The 19,868-nt window shown below is 37.0% G+C and overlaps 1 protein-coding gene across 1 annotated transcript; it reads right to left on the reverse strand.

Moving 5' to 3' along the window:
* Positions 1 to 479: 479 nt before the first annotated feature.
* Positions 480 to 4,671, reverse strand: LOC306867165 (sphingosine 1-phosphate receptor 3-like). The gene is made up of 2 exons (XM_079412733.1): positions 4,282 to 4,671; positions 480 to 3,374 (listed from the first exon to the last, which is right to left on the reverse strand). Exon 2 carries the CDS (start codon positions 3,264 to 3,266, stop codon positions 2,262 to 2,264), a length of 1,005 nt encoding a protein of 334 aa, XP_079268859.1. The 5' UTR covers positions 3,267 to 3,374; positions 4,282 to 4,671; the 3' UTR covers positions 480 to 2,261.
* Between the last annotated feature and the right edge of the window lie 15,197 nt (positions 4,672 to 19,868).

Raw genomic sequence — 19,868 nt, forward strand, 5'->3', positions numbered from 1 at the left:
TATGTGGCGTGCGCTTATTTCAAAGACTTTGTATAAGGCTTGTTGTCATTGCGTTGTGGGTTGCTGTGTGTTTTTGCTCAAGGTTACACATTACACATCACGCTTTAGCCGTCATTGTTGTTTGTAGATGTTGATTCTTCATGGCACTTCAATCGTTTGGTGCGAAATCTCCTGACAAATGAATTCGGTGATACTGAATGTCTTTGAATTTTTAGCTCCGGGATGCCAGCAGACATGATTTTACCAAGGAAACGGCTTAGGCCTTGTAAATGAGTTTGATTTGTTTAACATTCTATTTTTTCCCTCAACCTGACTGCAAAGATCACTGTGATGGAGAGAGAGAGCACATCTACAGCTTAGGATGGTAAATTACTTGAAATGTCACACTTGTCAAATGCTATAAAAACTATTCTTAAACAAAATGTCACTTGTTCTCGCAATGTTCTCAACTCATGTTGAACCTCTTTTTTTTTCTTTTTCAAACAATGCAAGAAAGAGTATGAATAAGCAATCCATGTCTTTTATCTAACTGATTAAAATATGACTAACCAGTAACTAATTGGTAGAAGTAGTAGAGCTCATTGAACAGCATTTGTGGCATGATGTTGATTACCAGGAAAACAATTTCCACACTCAAATCACGTTAACATGCATCTTGTTTATGTCCTGTGGTTGTACTATAAAAATTAGTCCAGTTAATTTTCCCATTTTAAATTCTGGATAGCACACGTACACCTGCAAGATGTCTGTTAAAGATGTCTTGATCTGGAAAGCATCAGCTGTGTACAAACATCTGACAGACGTCTGTAAGATGTCAGTTTTACATTCTAAACCAAAAGCATCTTAAAGACATCTAATAGACATCTATTTGACATCTGATAGGAGACGTATAGACGTATTGCAGATGAGAAAAAAAAATGTTTTGCAGATATCAAATAGACGTCTCTGTGATGTACGCGTGTTATCAGGGATGCCTTATTGTAACCCAGATGTGCTCAAAACTAAGTCGAAATTCATTCAACCAATGCTGTCAACTGAACTTAATATCCGATAATACCTTTATGATCTAAACTAGCACGTGTATGCACAGCTCTGGTTAGTATTTACTGCAGTATGGCTCAAAGATCAGCACAATTTATCATGATTTTTTTTTTTTACAGGCAAAACCATTTATTACAAGGCTACTATGATGCATCTACCAAGTGACTAAATAGTGTTCGGACTGCATTCATAGACTAAATGTGTTGTGGTGTTGCTTTGTGGTGCAATCGATTTCAAGGTGATGCCACAGCTCCCTCTAGTGGTTACATGCAAATAAAAGCAGCACAGACAAGGCAACCTCAACATAATATGCCTGTTTTTCTTCACACTAATATATTATAGTCACACTTTAAATTTTATGGCAGTTTTATGTCAGTTAGCAAGTACTATTGAGCAGAACAATCAAAATTTCAACACATTCACAATGCAACAACCTCATTTTACATTCTGCCATGTAAACCGATCCACAGAAAATTAACCATAAACATCCACAGTCTTTTTAAAAACACTCCATTTGTTAATGTGTATTAAAGCTAGCTTGTGTAATAGGTAAGAATAGCAAACTATTCAAAATGTTTTTGTCTAGTAATAAACTGTGGGAAAATGTTAAAGGTCAGTCATACACACAGAGTGCTATAATAATGCGTATAATAATGTTAAGGTGTTTTCCTTCATGAAAATTGGATTATTTTGATAAAGATTGCACACCTAAGCTTTTCGAGTGATTACATTCTGTAGTGGCTCTATGTTATGTGCTCACAGCACATGCTCAGTTTCATAAATATTAATACATGTAGAAGTAAATTCAGTTTGTGTATCCTTTGGTCAGCGTTTGTTCAATCTCACTTTGAGTTTGTTGCTCTTTGAAATCTCATAGTCAATGGATGCCTTTTGTACAAAAGTAAATCCAAGTTTGCAGTCCTCAGAGAGCTGAAGAACAGTCTATAATGGCAAGGAACCGTCGCCAAACATCTTGGGAAATGACAAAATCCCGCTCTTTTGTGCTGATTCCCTTAATATCTTTTTCAAAACTTCCCCAAAGAAGGAAGCGCCCCAGCATTAACCAGCACCGCAGACAGTAGGTTACTTGGCCCCGAGGGGTGCGTGACAGCCGGTGACAACATGTCCCCATGCTGATGGTGGGAGTTTGATGGGGTGGGAATTTTACCTCGCATCAGGGAGGACTTAGCTGCACCACTTGCTGCCCCAGCCATTCTTGATTAGCTGTTCTCTGCAGTGGGAATGACTGTTCCCGGGAGTGCCGCCCCTGCCACCATGGGTATAGAGTCCAGCTGCGCTGGACAACAACAGCAACACAGCACGCGGATGAAGGCAGCCCGCATCTCACGGCTGGAAAACGTGTAGATGAGCGGGTTGAGGGCGGAGTTGAGCACGGCCAGAGCGATGAACCAGTCCACCTTATAGAGAACTGGGCACCGCTCTGGACTGCATCCCACATCCAGCAGCAATAGCAGAAAAAGGGGAGCCCAACAGGCCACAAAAACTCCCAGTACTATCACTACCGTGCGCAGAAGTGCGAGCGAGCGGTCCGATGGCCGGGAACTCACTCTACGCCCGCTGGAAGTCACTAGCAGGTAGATGCGCACGTATAGCACCACAATTGCTGCTAGAAGGGCTGTGAAGACGCTGATGCAGAAGGCTATGTAGCTTTTGTCGTACAGTGGTAGGACAGTGGAGCAAGTGTGGACTCGGTCCAAACAGTTCCAGCCGAGACTAGGCAAGGCGCTCAGCAGGACCGAAACAGCCCAGCAGGCTCCCAGGAGAGCTAGCAATCTCCCTCTTCCTGCGGTCTCACACGGCCGTAGACGAACCATCGTCATATGGCGCTCAATCCCAATAGCAAGCAAGCTGAAGGTCGAAGCACTAAGTGCCACAAACATGCTCCCCTCTCGCAGCAGCCACTGGCCAGGACTGAGGAAAAAAGTATTGCGACCAGAGGTGAAGATGTTAACCACGTATGCCACTCCAGCTAACAAGTCCGAAAGTGCCAGATTGCCGATGAGAAAGTACATGCGGCTGTGAAAACGCATGTTGCGCCATATTGCCAGTAGTACAGTGATGTTCTCCAACACGATCAGAGCGCAGAAGCAAATGAGGAAGGCTGGCTTGTACGTACCGGTGCTGTTTGGCCTTCCCCACTTGCCGGAGTGGTTGTAATGACTAACTATAATAACATTCATTCCAGGTTCAAGCTCGTCATCCATTTTCCACAGTCTCCACGAGCACTTTTGAACAGCAGATGGCGTCTATGAGTACCTTCCAGTGAGAAATTTGGGAAAGGACTCACTTCACCACTTCACACATTATGATTCCTGATAACAAATAGAAACAAAAACAGACCAAAGAAAATATTATCTGACTTGATAGCAGTTAGTTTAATAGTGGAAATGTGGTTTAATATACCTACGCAAAATGTTTATTCTTGTCTAAGGTAGTTTAAGATGGTCTAAGCAACATGAAACCAGCCAGCAGATGAGTTTGGGAGTCTGGCAGGCTAGTTTTAGGCTAATTCAAGATGTTTTTATAGTAAACGTATGCTGGATTGTCTCACACAAACAGTTTTGAATATGAAGGAGACATGGATGTGGTTTTAGCTTGTGAAGGTGTAGAAATGTTCAGATAATGTTTTTATGCCATTACTACAATGTATTAGTTCATATTTAAAATAATACAAAATTATCTATATTAAATATTATCAGTGACTATTTTGCAATAATTATGTGTTCTTATTTATTAGATCAACTTATTTAAACTTTATCACAACAGAAGTTAACATATGGCATGCAGACACATGAAAAATCAGGCACAATACCATAAAGTATTGTGACTTCCACTTGATTGAGACTAGCTTTAGGCTATTGTATAACATTTGGTGTGATCGGTTGTTTTTTCTTTGAAGTTATAAGTAGGCTTTATCAACGGACTCTGACTGCAACGATATACCCTGAATTAAAGCAGTCTAATTCACGAAAATACATAAACATACATGTTAATAGTTATGCCAGTTTAAAGTCGTTCGGTGACTTGGCTTTAGTCTCTAATGTCTTATAAAAAAGAAAATAAAAATGTTTTACAGTGACTTGTTGGAAAATTATAACCATGGTAATATTTTGTACAGGTAACGAAATAAAAAATCAGTACACCTCTGTGTGTTAGAATTAGAATAGCCTACTAAGACAGCTTTTCTTTATAATATTATAGGTGATGAAACAGACTTACCAGTTATTTATCTCGAGAGATGCACCTACATCGTTACTGGTTAATAAATAAACCTTTAAAAGGTTTTAGGAGATGCAAACCTTCCAACATGTAGCTACTCAACAACCAGACGTGTGGAATTGTTTATCCTTGAAGCACTTTTCCCAAACGATTTGCATCCGGCTTTTTAACTAACGTTATATCCAAGTTTTTGGACTTGACTGTAAATGCTGTCAGATTATTCATAAAAATAATTCACCTGCGAGTTCTCATCCTAAATTCCAAATTACGCTCCTTTCCTCAACATTACCCTCACATTCTGGGCGGGAACTCGACAACACTTCGGGTTTTTTCCAGGCAGCGAGTGAACGTTCCGTCGTCTGTGTTTGGAGGGTTCTGAATTTTGAGTTTGTTTGGAAAGGGCGCGCGCGTTAATATTTCAGACCGTGATGATGAAGCGCGCACGTGCTCGAGCATCCTCTGATGTTTGTGTTATTCCTATGTCATTAGACCCGGCATCCCACATAATTGAGGGAAATTACTGAGTTAAGTCACGCAGAATGACCTAACCTCGTACAAGTCATCATAATGATGACCTCTGGCACTTGACTTGAGCATTCAGAAGTGTTGTACAGGACATGTAAGCAGAGAGGTTGAAAGAGCGCGAAAATACCAGGTTTGGCCATGCATTGAAATATAGACATGCAGTAGACTCCATTTTGATGGTTTAGTCAGTGGAAATGAAGTTGACCTGGACAATATGAATTTCTGTATATGAAAGGGTTATGACTAATGGTCGTTGTTCATTATGGTACTGATCATAAAAATGTAATTTCATCATTATATACTTCACATTGTTCTGATTTTCTTTCTGAATTTTACTGGCCTTTTTTTTTTATTTAATTCTGACTAATGTGGACTCGAATGTCATAAAAGTAATACATGCGTCTGACATCTATATATTGTTCTCAAGTCATTATTAGCCTATTGTTAGCATTGCCCGAAATAGTGTGTTCCAGTTGATTCATTCATTAATACTTACTGTTTCAGTGATTCTTAAGAACTGATTTTATGATACTTTTTAAGATTTTGCATCCTTTTCGAAGCTTGAAACCTATACTTCAGTCCCCATTCATTTTAACTGCATGGAAAAAAAGACAAGTTCTTCAGAAATTCGTATTTTGTGTTCCACATCTAAAAGTAAGAATGTCATTCGAGTTTTGAACGTCATGAGGTTGAGTAAATGATGACAGAATTTCACTTCTGGGTGAACTATTCCTTTAATGGGGCATCCAAAATAACCCAAAGTACGTGACAGATTGTATTTTTTGCCTGAACACATTTCCCCTGATGGCAAGCCAAGACCCACAACATTTCCACTTACAACATCTCATATCCATTCTTTGATCAAACATTGTTTTTCATGGTAAAATGGGAAATGCCATTTATTCCCTCCCCTTCGGGGCGACAGGTCATCACTCTCCCAGAGCCTTGACCCACTCAAGACGCACATTCAAAACAAAAAAAAGTTCTGTCTGGTTTCATATGTGACATGGTTGGCCTAAAGTTAGACCTTGGCTTTAAGCCATGCGTTCTGCTCAGTGAAAAACATATTAAATATAAAAACATCAAAGCTGCTTCTAGAATGTGAGCGTTTCTTGCACACCCCCTTTCCAAATTTGTTCTCCCTTGCTGTGTACAAACCCGACTTCACATTCTCACAGTATTCCCAGAAGACAGTACTCCAGCCTGGGGATGGTGCATGGGCAAAGGAATGTTTGGGGAGGGGGGTGCTGCATGGACCACTATCACGTTCTCTTGGTTCTGATCTCCCCCACTTTACTCAGTCCAGTCATATGGAAGATCTCAAGCTGGGTGAAGGAAATGTGGTGGCTATGAAGATTTACTCACTTAAAAAATAAATGTTCCAAAGGAGGGGGGGGGGGGGGGGTTGCAGCGATGGCATAGAAGAACAAATTTTCATAGTGTGAAGAACATTTTTCCACTATAAAAAAACATTTATGCAAAAGAAAGGTTCTATGAATGTTAATGTTCTTCACAAAATCCATGCCAATAAAGAAGGTGCCGTAGACGCAAAGCCCCTTGCGATTTCTTTTTAGAGTAATCAGCCGGTCATTTTCGAGGTATGTTTTTAATAGCAACGTGCTAGATTTATTGTGCTGATGTTTGGTATGCTTATGGGTACTGCTGTGAGTCAAGGCTTCCTGACACTGAACTTAGTGGTGAGTTGGCTGGTTTGGAATGTTAAATTCAGTGGGAACTCAAGGGGTATGTGTTTATGAGTGTAGGAAAAAGTTAAATCTCTTGGGCCTTCACCTTTCTGCCCTGGCCCATGCCTCCGTCCTAAATGCCCTGAGCCCATTCCCATACGCCACCAATCCCTCGCGCTCAGACACCAAACATCTGGCTTTTGCTTATACAGTAACTTACCGCATTTTACAAGTTCCCATCAATAAAAGCTTCCTTTTCCATTAGCTGCACATCCACGCTACATCAGAACACAACAGCCTGTTCTCACATTCTCATGATCCTTCAGGGATCCAAGAATGTCTTCTAAAAGTCTTGTTTGTATAGCAATCACAGTCCTCTCAGACAGATATCTTCTGATACTAGTCTGAAGAGTATCTTATCTTGGCTTTTCCCATTGTCTCTTATCAACTGACGTTTGGAGCATTTATAGTCCAAATGTGTTGCTCTCTAAGTATACTCTTGACATTTGTTGTACCTCCTTAAGGTCTTTTTGGCTTGTAGTTGAACTGCTTTTCTTTTAAAATCATGAGACATTTGTGATCAGACTATTTGTGGATTGCCGAAAAAGGATGCACATTCATCTGTCAGATTCAAATGGATATACAACTTCCAACTCAAAAATTATAATAATTGTAAAGAAATATTTAACCTTTTCTAATTGAGATACACAACTATTAAGGTAAAATATTTAAATGTTGCCAATTTATGGCTTTAATTGCCAAAATCTGAGGTTTGAATCCAAAATTATTCATTTATGTAGTTTGCTTATGTGAGATTATTAGTTTTGCAAAATGTTGAATGAAATTATACATATAAATTAATTTATTATAAACCAGAGTTATTAAAGTTAACTAAAACTAAAACGATAGAAACATATTCATTACTTAAAATAAAGATTAACTGAAATAAAATCAAATGTTAAAAAAATCTATTTCAGCTAGATGCTAAGGCAACATTTCTCATTTTCATTTAGCTGAAGTACCAAAAAAGTAAATAAGCTAAAACTAATAAAAATGAACAGACATTAAAAAACTAATAAAATAACAAAAACACACAAATCACTAAACTACTAAAATGAAAGTGAATATACAAATCTAATTTGAAACATTAATAAAAAATATAACAGTTTAGATTTCTAACAATCATAATGATAAAGATCATATATAGCCTCATATGTCATTTACAAGGGGAACTTTTTAACAACGTGAATTTATTTGGCTTGAGATCAAGCACTAAATAAACTTCTGGCCTTTGCTGTTGAAAATAACTTGTGAAAAACTTGGATGGCCGTCATGTAAACAAGCCTAGCACTTTCACTTGGTACTTTCAGGACAGGCTGGGAATGCTTTCCTAATCCAAATGTTTGAGGGTGGGGATGGGGACATTGGTGCTTTTTAGATGTGTCCATTTCATGTTAGATGTCAAGTGTAGAAAGAGGTCATCTATCATATCAAATAGTCTCTGTCCCCACGGATTGGACCGAACCATTTGTCTTCTCTGGAATTCAAGAAATATGCATTTTGGCTCCATATGCCCAAACAAAACTTATTCTATGTTTAGCGATGGTGTGCGAGGTCAAAATAACACCTTAAGGGTGTCATGGAAGACTGGAGTGAATCTGAATAGGTGTTAATAATGAAATGCCTTTAACTGAAAATCTTTTTTTTAATCTTTTCATTTTACATTATTGGCACACTATTTTCCTTTTTTGATATTGTGCAGTTGCGTTGACAATTTACATTGTTAAAAGCGCTATATAAATAAAGGTGACTTGACTTATTTTGTGTCTACCCAGAATCAACTCTCTATAATTTCTGGACCAGGATGTCTTCAAACAGCCTGATAACATCTTAATGAAGAAGGTCCAGTCACTATCCAGTCCTTAACACATCACCACATTCTCAACAGTCTGGGAGTTCTTGACATTGTTTTAAGTGAAGGAGACATTCCAAGATATATTATTATTCAACTCCCTCTTTCATTTGATAATGCGCAAATTTAAAGCTTGCATAGGACCATCCTAGGATGCATTTAATGAATAAGTGAAATTCTGATGAAGTGATCAGTGTGATAATAATGAGAGAGATATATTAATCTATAATGTTTACCATATCATAGCCCTACAGGACATATTATATTGAATATTATATTACGTTACTTTATTTGCATAGGTTTATTTGATTTCTTTTTTTAAAAGTCTAGTTATTTAATTGTGCGAGAGCCCCAAAAGACGGTTACACAAGATGAATCTAAGTTGTTGTTTTTTCTTTTTACCAAACAATAAAACTTTTGAAAAGTTTTGTATAATTATTTGTAATATATTCTCTCATTCATATTTCTGCACCAGGCGAATGCAGTGTCACTGTTGTTTAGAGGATGAATAGAGGGACTGACCGTGGTCTGTCAGACCCGACATAAAGAGCGGAGATAGAGATCTGCAGAGGTAGCACGTGCCCTGTTGACCTTCTCACCATATCCAATGAAGATCAAGACTGACTAGCTATTGAACCAACCTTCCCAAAGCTCCATGGCTCCATGACTGTGCCTCACTAACTAAAGTGCTAAAAACAACATTTCACGCCGTATTACCCTCAATAACTCTAAAATCCCGTCACTAGAGAACAATGCCAGATAGTAAATCCTTCTTACCCAAATAAGGGTTCTCTTTCATGTGTTACTGCAGCTCAGTGCTTTTTAGCTTCATAAAAAAAGGACATAAGATATTCTATTAGCGATGATACCATAATTATAACAGATTCTCCAATCTTAATATTTCCCTTAAACTACAGTACATTTATTACTGAAATGCCACAGATAGTCAGATTACGATCACTATTAGTACTGCTCATAATGTGTGTAAAGGTTTCAGAACTAAAGAAATTAATATTACATTTGAAATGTTGAGAAAAACAAACCAAAAAGTTGGTTTGTGGCTCATAGGGGCCGCCATGTTGAGATCACATGACTAGCAGAATACAACAAAAGCTTCGGTAACAGCAACCTTCTGATTTTGCGCAATTGACCCTTCGCCTGGCTTTGATTGACAGGCGATCATAATGCAGAATCTGCCATTTTGTCCGACAAACAAAACAGACTGGAGAGTAGATTGACGTCGGTGGGCTTGAACTTGAAAAACAGTACCTAAAGTAACCTGCTTTGTCTTGTCTGTCGGCATGTTGTCAGTTTCCTCTTTGCTCCGTGATCTATATTTGTGGCGTGAGAGTGCCATGGTTTGTCAGAAGTAGCAACAGTAACTAAGGGGGGCAGGTTTTGCGAAGGGGTCAATTCTGCTTGTCAAAGCTTGTTCCTGCCTTGAGGTGCGGTCACAGTTACCATTGTTCGGCAAATTTTTATAGGTGAAATCTAATCACTTCAATATGAATCCCAATACGAAGATTTCCCCACATGGATTTCGCAACAGGTTGAAGTTGGTCACACTGATTTATTACACTGATGTTAACAGAAACAGAATGTTGACGTTGACAGAAAGGTGCTTGGTTTGAAAGTGATTTCTGTGTGAGTGATAGTTCGGCACTCTCAGTAAAATTTCACCAAAAGTTTGCTAATGTGACTGCACCTTTTGAGTGAAAAATAAAATTATTCAGTTATGAGAGATGAGATTTATAAGATAAAGTTTAAAATAAGTCACAGTTTGTGAGAAACAAAGTCACATTTGCTACAAATAAAGTCAAGTCACAAGTACCTTTTAATTTACTTTTTTTCCTGTGGTGGAAACAGGCTTCCATAACATACAAACAAAAATGTAGTTTTCAGTTCCTTTTTCAGAAGAGAAGACTAAATAATGTGTAATGTGTACAAGTTTCATGCATTTACATAAATGACATTGAACATGTGTGAGTGTTTGAAAGTGACTAATAATATTAATGATAATGCAGAATGATAAGACAGACTTCTGGTCTGGTTTAGATGAATGGGTACTTGAGTGTTATTCTTTGGATAAACTTAAAATCTGCTCAATGTGACGTTTATCACAGATATAAACAATTGCATTTTACCGTGAAATTCCTCTTAGTTTATGATCTGTAAAATTTCAAGCTGCACTGAGATAACAAAGTCTGGCACGGTGCTGTTTCGTCTGGTCTCAAACCAGCCTACGCATAACCAGGACAACAGACTTAGAAAACTCATTTTGAAACAGGTCTGAGATCTTTGGGGCGCATCTGTCTGGCACATTTTCTCTCTACCGCCCCGCATCAGCGCCTTCACCACTTGTGTTTATACACCTCTGAGACTGAGCGTGTTGTTTAAAACTGGGCTCTACCAGAACTACCTTTTGTAGGGGGGTTTGCAGACGCACACTGCACTAAAGCTACGGCATGCCAGAATGGGTGATTAGAGCAAACTGCAGTGAGGAGAAGGTGTGGAGGTTGAAGATGCTGGAAGGTGATGTGGTGCTGGGAGGGTTCCTTACGAGAATGTGGTGTGAAAATAAACTTCATTTGTTGCTGGGCGTTATATTGTTGTATTTGCATGTTTCATTTTGGGCATTTCACAGTATTTCAATGCTAACTTTAGCAGTGTTAGCCTTGCTCTGGAACATTTTTTCAGAACTCAGACTTAAAAGTGATTCTAACGCACTGAATATGTGTGGAAAACTTGCTTAAAACATTTTAACAGGAGGTTTAAAGGATTAAAGCATACTGTCAAAAGCCTTTCAGTGTCACAATTTTATCTTATGCTAAAAGCTAAAATTGAACCTTACACAGTATTTATCGCTCCATGTCCAACAATTTCAAAGGCTTCACATGGAAAACTTTCCTGTGATGTGACACAATCACAGCCAATCAGAACCAGTTTTGGGGAAAGTTACTATAAAAACATTCCATTACAATATTGTGTTACTCCATAAAAAATACTAATTGCATTAGATAGTTACTTTTTATATAAAGTAATGCATTACATTACTTTTGCATTACTTTTTGTCACCGGGGTTGGGCTTGCTTATTTGTTTTTTAATAACAAAAAACTCAAAAGTTATATTTTTGGCAACTGTAAAACCCCTTTCACACCAAAAGTGAAATGAATAAGGCTCAGGCTAAAGGCAGTGCCTCTGCAACTCACTCCTGAATTCTCTCAACACGGGGACAGAAGAGCTGTCAGTGAATAAATGGGAAAACAACTGGCATTACTTATTTAAAAAAGTAACTCAGATATTTGTTGTAAATTAAAAATAATGCGTTACCCCCAACACTGATCAGAACATATGTGGTTTAAAATGTCCTCTCACAGCTGGTTGGGATAAAAACTTTTAGCATTCTGTCACCTTATTATGTCTTGGCCAGGCTGAAAAGTTAGAAATTAGTTTAAGAATGTTTTTCCACTCCAAATCAGTTTCAGTATAAATCCAAATGCACCATACAAACTTTTAAAGATAAACTTAACTGTGAGTTAAGTCCTGTTCATACCAAAGACGACAACTACAATTATGATGTATCGCACACAAAAAAGTCCATATCACAAATATAACGATAACAACACAGAAGAACGATATTGTTGGAATCACTTTCAAAACGATTCTTTCCAGTTGATGAACAATAAAAACATTGACAATCAGAAACCACCCGACTTTTAAGAGTTTGAGCATTAAAGTAGAAGACAACAAAACTTATAATAAACAGTCCATTATCATCCATTGGTGCGGACGCTAATATAGTTATTTATTTATTTAGTCATTTAGCAGACGCTTTTATCCAAAGCGACTTACAAATGAGGACATAAGAAGCAATCAAAACCAACAAAAGAGCAACAACGTGCAAGTGCTATTACAAGTCTCAGTTAACCTAATGCAGTACAGATAAATATTATTATTATTTTTATTTATTTATTTTTAATGAAAAGACATATAGATAAAATAAAATTAGAATAAAGAGTGCTAGAGTTAGAGGGTGAAGTAAAGATGGAACAGATGAGTTTTTAGCCGTTTCTTGAAGATGGGTAAGGATTCGGCTGCTCTGATTGAGTTGGGCAGGTCATTCCACCAGATGGGAACAGTTAATGAAAAAGTCTGTGAAAGTGTTTTTGTGCGTCTTTGGGATGGTACAATAATGCGTCGTTCACTTGAAGAACACAAGCTTCTAGAGGGCACATAAGTCTGAAGTAATAAATTTAGGTAAAGGGGTGCAGAGCCAGTGGTGGTTCTGGAGGCAAACATTAATGGCTTGAATTTAATGCGAGCAGCTATTGGGAGCCAGTGCAAATTGATGAACAGAGGCGTGACGTGCGTCCTTTTCGGCTCATTAAAGATTAATCTTGCAGCAGCATTTTGGATTAATTGTAGAGGTTTAATATAATTATTATGTATATTAGAATTGTTATGTGTTATTGTTCTTGGTATGAACTGCAATTTAGTCATATCCCCCGCCGTCTCTATTAAATCCTAGAAAGGGTCTGTGCCGTTCAACAGCAGTTTTCCAAAGTATTTTTAGCTGTAAGTCAGCACGCCCATAAATGGTTCATGCTGAGGTGCCTCCTGGGAAGGCGTTTTATCAGTAATAAAGTGCCTCATATCAAATCACGGCCTCGCATAAGGGTTGTTGATTCTCACGGCATCCATTCCACATCAGCTCTAAAGAATTGTTTACTATGGACTGGAACCAAAAGATTAAAACAGAACTAGCGTAAAAGGCTAAGCTTTTTTTTTTTTGCTTCATTCGGAACAAGTGACAACATTAATACTTGTTGATGGCTTACATTTTGTCCTTAGATAACTTTTCAATGTTTTGTTTAGGGTAGCGAATGAAGTATCAAGTCAAGTCTGCTTTATTGTCAATTCTTCCACATGTACAGCACATACATACAGAGAATTGAAATTGCGTTACTCTCAGACCCTTGGTGTAAACAGTTAACATTAAACACGTTCAAATACAGATAATACGGTTTAAACATATGTACATACAACTCTATAGCTATACAAGTAAGGACATTGTAGAAAAAAAAATAAAGAAATAGATAAAGTGGCATAAGGCGCTTGGCAGATAGTGCAAACCAGTTAAATAAAAACAAAACTGTGCAGATATATTTGTAGTGCAAAAAGAGCTTATCAGTCTGAGAACATTGTAGAAAAATTAAAATAAAAAAGATAAAGTGACATAAGGCACATGGCAGAATAGATGGAGTGCAAACCAGTTAAATAAACCAAAACTGTGCAGATATATGTGTAGTGCAAAAAGAGCTTGCCAGTCTGAGGACATTGTAGAAAAATAAAAAAGATAGATAAAGTGACATAAGGCACATGGCAGAATAGATGGAGTGCAAACCAGTTAAATAAAACAAAAACTGTGCAGATATGGGTGTAGTGCAAAAAGAGCTATATTTAGCTATAAGGCATGTTTATGCAAATGAATAAGAAATATGCTTAAATGCTAGCTGGTGTCTGCAGTTATTTACATTGGAAAGCGCTAGGCACTGGATATTTAGCTTGACACTCAATATCTGTCCGCAAATGCTTTTCAAGATGTTGCTTTTCTATATAAGACCTTTGGAAATGACCGTTGAATGTTTCCACAACACTTTGAATAAATCAACAATGTTGTATAGCAAACTAGCGCAAACCGTTTGAGCTCCTACACAAGAGAGCAATTGTGTTGGATATCTGAGGCACTTGTGTGTACCTGAGTCGGAGCGTGAATGCGCTGTGTGTCTGACTGGTTTAATGACACCACTCACGGCCCAAATTACACTCAACTTGCTGTGTTCGTTTGGAAAAATAACACTTAAAGTCCTGCAACACTGAATCTCTTGTGTCACATCAAGAGGTTGAATTAGCACTGCTTGCAGCTAATCCTGTCAACGTACCTGGTTATGTTTAGCCTCTTAAGCTCACTTTTAGTTTTTTTTTATTATTCTGTGATACACTGAAGGCAAGACTATTTAAATGAACTATACTGAAAATAGAGCAATAAGAATGCGTGAAGAGACAGGGATATTTGTCAAGGTAAACAGAGAGGCTGCCTTGGGTAAAGTTGTCAACTTTAATTACTGCTTACAGGAAACGCTCCTCCGAGTTACCACCTCTGACTTTACTAAAACTGCCTCCAGCTAGTCTACAATGAACGGACAGAAAACTATTTAAAAAACTGCAATAAATGTAATGATAATTTACAATTTAGAAGGCGTTTTATTATTACTGTTACATTTTAGTATCAAATCATCACAACAGGAGACATATAATATTTGCTGGCAAAACTTGATGCGACAATGCTAGGGTGGCTTGCCAGCGTTTAGATGCTAAATTGTCTTGAGGGGTTGTTAGCATATTATGTCGCAAGGTGGTTTCTAATTGGTACACCCTCAAGATATTCTGGATTCTGTAAATATATAGTATTTTACTGCTCATTTAATCACCTGTCAGGTACTTATAAAAGTAAACAGCATGTTTTGAGTTATCATGCATGTCTGTATATCTGCGAACAACATAACTTTAGACGTTTACTCTCAGATAATCCTGTTTTTGTAAGAGCTCAGACGGTGTGTTGCCATTCTGAAAAGAAACCTAGGCTCAGTGAAATAAGCACAGGCAATTGGGATCTGATCCTAAAACACATCGGCTACCGCTACAGGAAGAGCTGCAGCCCTGTGGTAGTCTAAACTAAACAGAATAGAGGTTTAAATCCCAGTTAATCTAGATTGAAGGATGCGGTTTACTCTGGGAACTCACTGAGGGCTATCTGACCATCAGTGCTGGGTTTGTCTACGGCCTTTACGCTGGCATAAACATCCTGTTTATACTGTGAGAAAGAAAGAGAAAGATACATGTTAGACACACTCACAGCTTTTGTCCACATTTACTATAAGCAAGAAAATTAGATCTCATTAACATTTCCGGTCCCACTTTATATTAGGTGGCCTTAACTATGTTGCATTTACATTTAAATTAATCATTTAATACAATGCACTTATTGGGTACATACATGATTTTACATTGTAATTGTATTTTTAAAAATACCTGCATAGTCCCTTACACTTTAACCCACTCTTAAACCTACCCATACCACCAAACCTGTCCCTATCCCACCAGAAAAGTGTTTTGCAATATAATATAGAAGTACATTCTACTTATTTTTTGATGTAAGTACATTTAAGGCCTCCTAATATAAAGTGGGACCACATTTCCTTTTTATATTTAAAGTGGAATCTATATATAGCCTATAATAATTATTTATACATATATTTATATATAAAAAGTGTGTTCATTTAATTGATTATTATAACATAAATATTAGAAAAGTAAACGATAATGATGTAAATGACTGTAAAATTCCTCTGTAAAATATATACTGCTAAGTCACATGAGAAATCCGTAGGCTAATGATCAGGCTCAGTGCAAGGATCAGATGTTATTCCAGACTTGAACTTGTGACATCCACAAACTAGACCACAAAATATTGTTTCCTTATTTTATTTGCAATGGCAAAATTCATTATTTTCTTAAACAGCTGACCTGACCGCTATCATGAGCTTGTGTCCGCTGAGCCTGTGCGTGAGATAAAATGACTAATATTTGGCTGCCATCCCAACATGATGCGTGACGACTTTTATGTAGAATAACCTTTTTTATAAGACTGATATGACTTGAGTTTCGTTCCAGTGTATCAGACATACTGTCAAAAGTGCTGTTCGGTTATATTGTCTCCTTCAAGAAAGCGCACGGAAAGTCGTTATATGTTGCCCCCTTGTGGTGATTAATTAATGTCAAACCACAGGCCGGCTTTTAACTGTTTGCTTTGGAAAAAAAATCGAATCAGAATTTTGATAAAGTTTAAGTATACATATTTCGAATACTACACACATAGAACACATATTAGCCTATTATAGCCTACTATCGGTGATCAAGTGTGCCAACATTCTAAAATGGGCTGTTTTCAATTTATCTGTAGCCTATTTTAATGTCTGTACAATGCTTTCACTATTATAGGAAATCTGGCAAATGGAAGGAAATAGTATTTGTGTTTATTTAGGCCTGCCTCATTCATTTAAACTATCAGCACTTCTATTTTAAACATTTTAGCGGAAATTAAATCATGTTTTTTTTTCGGTTCACCAGAAGAACAGGCATGAAACCACTGGCAAAATATATCAATCAAAATACCTCATAATATGTGAGATGTCAATTGATGTGGGATTAATATGATTATTCTCATCGAGCTGCAACACTTGACCAGTGCTTTATTATTATTATTATTAGCCTAAAGTTTTACATTGTAATATTTCTTCATATTTTTTCAAATTCCCCAAACTTTCTGTTTATTTTCAGATTTAAATTAGATTAAGTCGGTATTCTGTTTTTATTTTGGCGCTTAAACTGTGACATTCATAGAAAAGAACACATTAATAAAGTGAGATAACTCTGACACTGGCTATGTTGACATTACAAGTGAGGAATTATAGTTTGATAAATCACAACAGTTTCAGATGATTACCAAGTCAGCCAGCATTTGAATAGTGCAAAAAACATTTGACGTACAATGAAACTGAATTATTTGCAACATGTTTGCTTTTATTTTAGCAGCTGATAGAAATTGAGAAGGATTGATATGGCCTGGGCTACAGTTAAAGAGAAGTGATAACTGGAGAACTCATGTGAAGAACATGCAGATGTCTTGTGTTTGCATTAACAATGCTCATATATGGTAACCATATTACAGTTTTATCAGCACGTTGCCTTGAAGGTTTAATAAATCAAAGTTTACCACGGTAAGATGTTTTTCTCATTTTAGGAGTCCACAAACTTTGCCCCCTGGTGGTTTCTGATAATTGGTACATATGTTGTGTATTTTTGTGCACCACCATCCATCCACATGGGATATTCTTCTGACAGTCCTGACAGTTCTGTGAGACATAAACTTAGAATTGTGAGACATAGTCTAAACTCAGAGATCAAAATAAACATTTGCTGACCATTTTCTTTCAATTCTGAGTTTATATCTAGAAATATATAGTTCATGGTTTTTTTTTTTCAGAATTGTGAGATATAAAGTCAGAATTTGCAAGATATAAATTTGCAATTGCAAGTTTAGAACTCATAATTGCGAATTTATCGCGCAATTCTGAAAAAAAAAAATGATTGAGAATCTCAGAAGCAAAATGTTCGCTTGGCTGGTGTGTTTATTCTACATTAAGTAGCCATTTGGAGCACTCAAATGACTGTTTTCAAACAGTTTTCCAAGAACACTCCCCTAACCGCTATTGAATGAGAAAACAGATAACTCCGCCCCCGACGCACACCATTGGTTGATCCAAGGTTGCAGTGCAAAATGTTTTTCTCATTTTAAAGGCAACAAATGTTGCTAACCTTACTGATTTTATTATATTAAACAAGCCCTATTATTCCTAAACAAAGTTTTCTGTATCAAATGACATGCAAGAATCAACAGAACTGAGATGTATGACAATCAGCTGAAATCTGATCCCCATTAAAATGATCCTCCATCAATCTTCATCTCAAGATTGTGGTTTGACAGTCATATTTTAAACAGTCAAATACAGCGAGAAAAGTACTTATATCATTTTGTCAGCTCTCATAATCTATTTTAGGACCTGGTGTAAATAAAGTGTAATTTATCATTTATAATAAAGAGATATATTACACTGTGAATCAGATGTTGAAATGTTTTTTACGGTTGTTGAATTGTTCCACAGCAAATTTCTTGTCAGCTCTTCTCAGTCAGACCACATCCTCTGAGAAACTGATGCAGGTGTTTGCAGACTTTACATTCATTTTTGATCTGAAACCAGTAGTATGGTTTCAGTTAGTCACTAGGATTGGGCTTTGGGCATGGAAGCATAGCTTATAGAATATCACGGCAAAAAGACAACCTGTACTGATAGACACACACTGATACACATGATGAGTTTGTCTGCGAGCAACACACTCGTCACTCCCCTTTCATTCTCTCCAATGAATCTCCATGTGTGATTAGTACAGAAGATCACGTGGAGTCTATCTGCCGTCCAATGCCACAACAACGCAGACTGTGAGCACGTGCAAGTTCCTCTTTTTTGTAATTCAGGTCTTGTATACAAATCATGATCCTTACAATAAACTAATATTTGAAGAGCTTGTCTAAAGGGGGTCTTGGTTTTGTTTACCAAGACTTTGGATAAAATAAATCCATGCTATGCTAAACTGTATGTAGGCCTATTAGAATTTTAAATGAGTTACTTAGGACTCTTTACCAAAGCTGTGACCATCATAGATATTGAAGGGGTGGGATTTTCAATTCTTATTTTTAAATTTTACATTTTGTCCACCTCTAATCTTGAATATTGATTTACACCCTTGTGCATTGTAGTAAATTTAAGATAAAGGCATATTTTATTCATCTGTAGACACGTATCAAGAAAGCAAATTAGTAACAGCAAAACATGTACAGATGTGCAACTAATTTAATCCCATTTTTTCCCTAATTCCTTAAAGAGAATGTGTATTTTACTCCTTGAAACAGACGGCATTGCTTATTTAAACAATAATCTAAGTAATAATATGTATGAAAGAAAGAAAGAAAGAAAGAAAAAGAAAGAAAGAAAGAAAGAAAGACAGACAGAAAAGTTGTTCAATGCTCAGTTGTTCAATGAGACACAAAAGTAACCTCCAAAATCAAAGTAACACACATTGGCATGCGAAAGTTTGGGAACCCCTTGCAGAATCTGTGAAAATGTGGATAATTTTAACAAAATAAGAGAGATCATACAAAATGTTTCTTATTTTTTATCCCGAGTAAGATAGTTTACATAAAAGATGTTTACATATAGTCCACAAGACAAAAAAATAAACAAAATAAAAATAGCTGAAATTATTAAAATAACCCCCTTCAAAAGTTTGGGAACCCTTGGTTCTTAATACTGTGTGTGGTTACCTGGATGATCTACGACTGTGTTTTTGTTTTGTGATGGTTGTGTTTGAGTCCCTTGTTTGTTCTGAACAGTTAAACTGAGCACTGTTCTTCAGAAAAATCCTCCATGTCCTGCAGATTCCTCAGTTTTCCAGCATCTTTTGCATATTTGAACCCTTTCCAGCAGTGACTATGATTTTGAGATCCATCTTTTCACGCTGAGGACGATTGAGGGACTCAAACACAACAATTAAAAAAGGTTCAAACATTCACTGATGCTCCTGAAGGAAACACGATGCCTTAAGAACCCGGGGGTGAAAACTTTTTGAATTTGAAGATCAAGGTAAATTATAATTTGTCTTCCGGGAAACATGCAAGTATCTTTTGTTGCTTCAGAAGGGCAGCACTAAATGGAAAAAAAAAGATATTTCAACAAAATAAGAACAATTTGGACATTTTCATCCTGTTCAAAAGTTTTCACCCCCC

This window comes from Barbus barbus, assembly GCF_936440315.1.
Source record: "Barbus barbus genome assembly, chromosome: 49".
In the NCBI taxonomy this organism is placed as follows: Eukaryota; Metazoa; Chordata; class Actinopteri; order Cypriniformes; family Cyprinidae; genus Barbus; species Barbus barbus.